At 43.6% G+C, this 1022-nt stretch overlaps 1 protein-coding gene across 1 annotated transcript; it reads right to left on the minus strand.

Annotated features, from left to right (window-relative positions):
• Nucleotides 1-337: 337 nt before the first annotated feature.
• On the minus strand, nt 338-628 carry LOC104983083 (histone H3.3; the record flags this gene model as incomplete). The annotated part of the gene is made up of 1 exon (XM_010832567.1): nt 338-628. A coding segment is annotated over one exon (267 nt), but the record flags the coding sequence as incomplete, so codon positions are not given.
• Nucleotides 629-1022: the final 394 nt, after the last annotated feature.

A 1022-nucleotide genomic window follows, 5' to 3' on the forward strand; every position in this document is an offset into this window, starting at 1 on the left:
CTCTGTCCTTCACCAACTCCCGGAGTTTACCCAAACTCATGTGCATCAAGTCGGTGATGCCATCCAGCCATCTCATCCTCTGTCATCCCCTTCTCCTCCTGCCCCCAATCCCTCCCAGCATCAGGGTCTCTTCCAATGAGTCAACTCTTCACATGAGGTAGCCAAAGTACTGGGGTTTCAGCCTCAGCATCAGTCCTTCCAATGAACACCCAGGACTGGTCGTATAAGCAATATTTAATCCCAACTGAATTATCTAATTTTTAAAAACACTTTAGTTTTCTATGTAATTAGATTATCTATCTTTTTTTTTTTTTATGGCTCTAAAAAGAGCCTTTAGATCGTCTACTTTAAAATGTACGCCTTAAGCCCGCTCCCCGCGGATGCGACGAGCCAGCTGGATGTCTTTGGGCATGATGGTCACGCGCTTGGCGTGGATGGCGCACAGGTTCGTGTCTTCAAACAGCCCCACCAGGTAGGCCTCGCTCGCCTCCTGCAGCGCCATCACGGCCGAGCTCTGGAAGCGCAGATCGGTCTTAAAGTCCTGCGCGATCTCGCGCACCAGCCGCTGGAACGGCAGCTTGCGGATCAGCAGCTCGGTCGACTTTTGGTAGCGCCGAATCTCATCTATCTATTTTTTGATTTATCTATCAGTCTATTCAATCTTTGGTAGTAAAAACTTTCCTAAACAAGCACACACACACATACACACAAAGAGAAAGAAATCATAAAGAAAAATTTGGCAAAACGAACACAATATTGTAAAGTTTAACCTAGATGTACATCAGCAGATGAATGGATAAGAAAGCTGTGGTACATATACACAATGGAGTATTACTCAGCCATTAAAAAGAATACATTTGAATCAGTTCTGATGAGGTGGATAAAACTGGAGCCTATTATACAGAGTGAAGTAAGCCAGAAAGAAAGACACCAATACAGTATACTAACACATATATATGGAATTTAGAAAGATGGTAACAATAACCCTGTATATGAGACAGCAAAAGAGACACAGATGTATA

This window comes from Bison bison, unplaced genomic scaffold (assembly GCF_000754665.1).
Source record: "Bison bison bison isolate TAMUID 2011002044 unplaced genomic scaffold, Bison_UMD1.0 scf7180017861278, whole genome shotgun sequence".
Taxonomy (NCBI): Eukaryota; Metazoa; Chordata; class Mammalia; order Artiodactyla; family Bovidae; genus Bison; species Bison bison.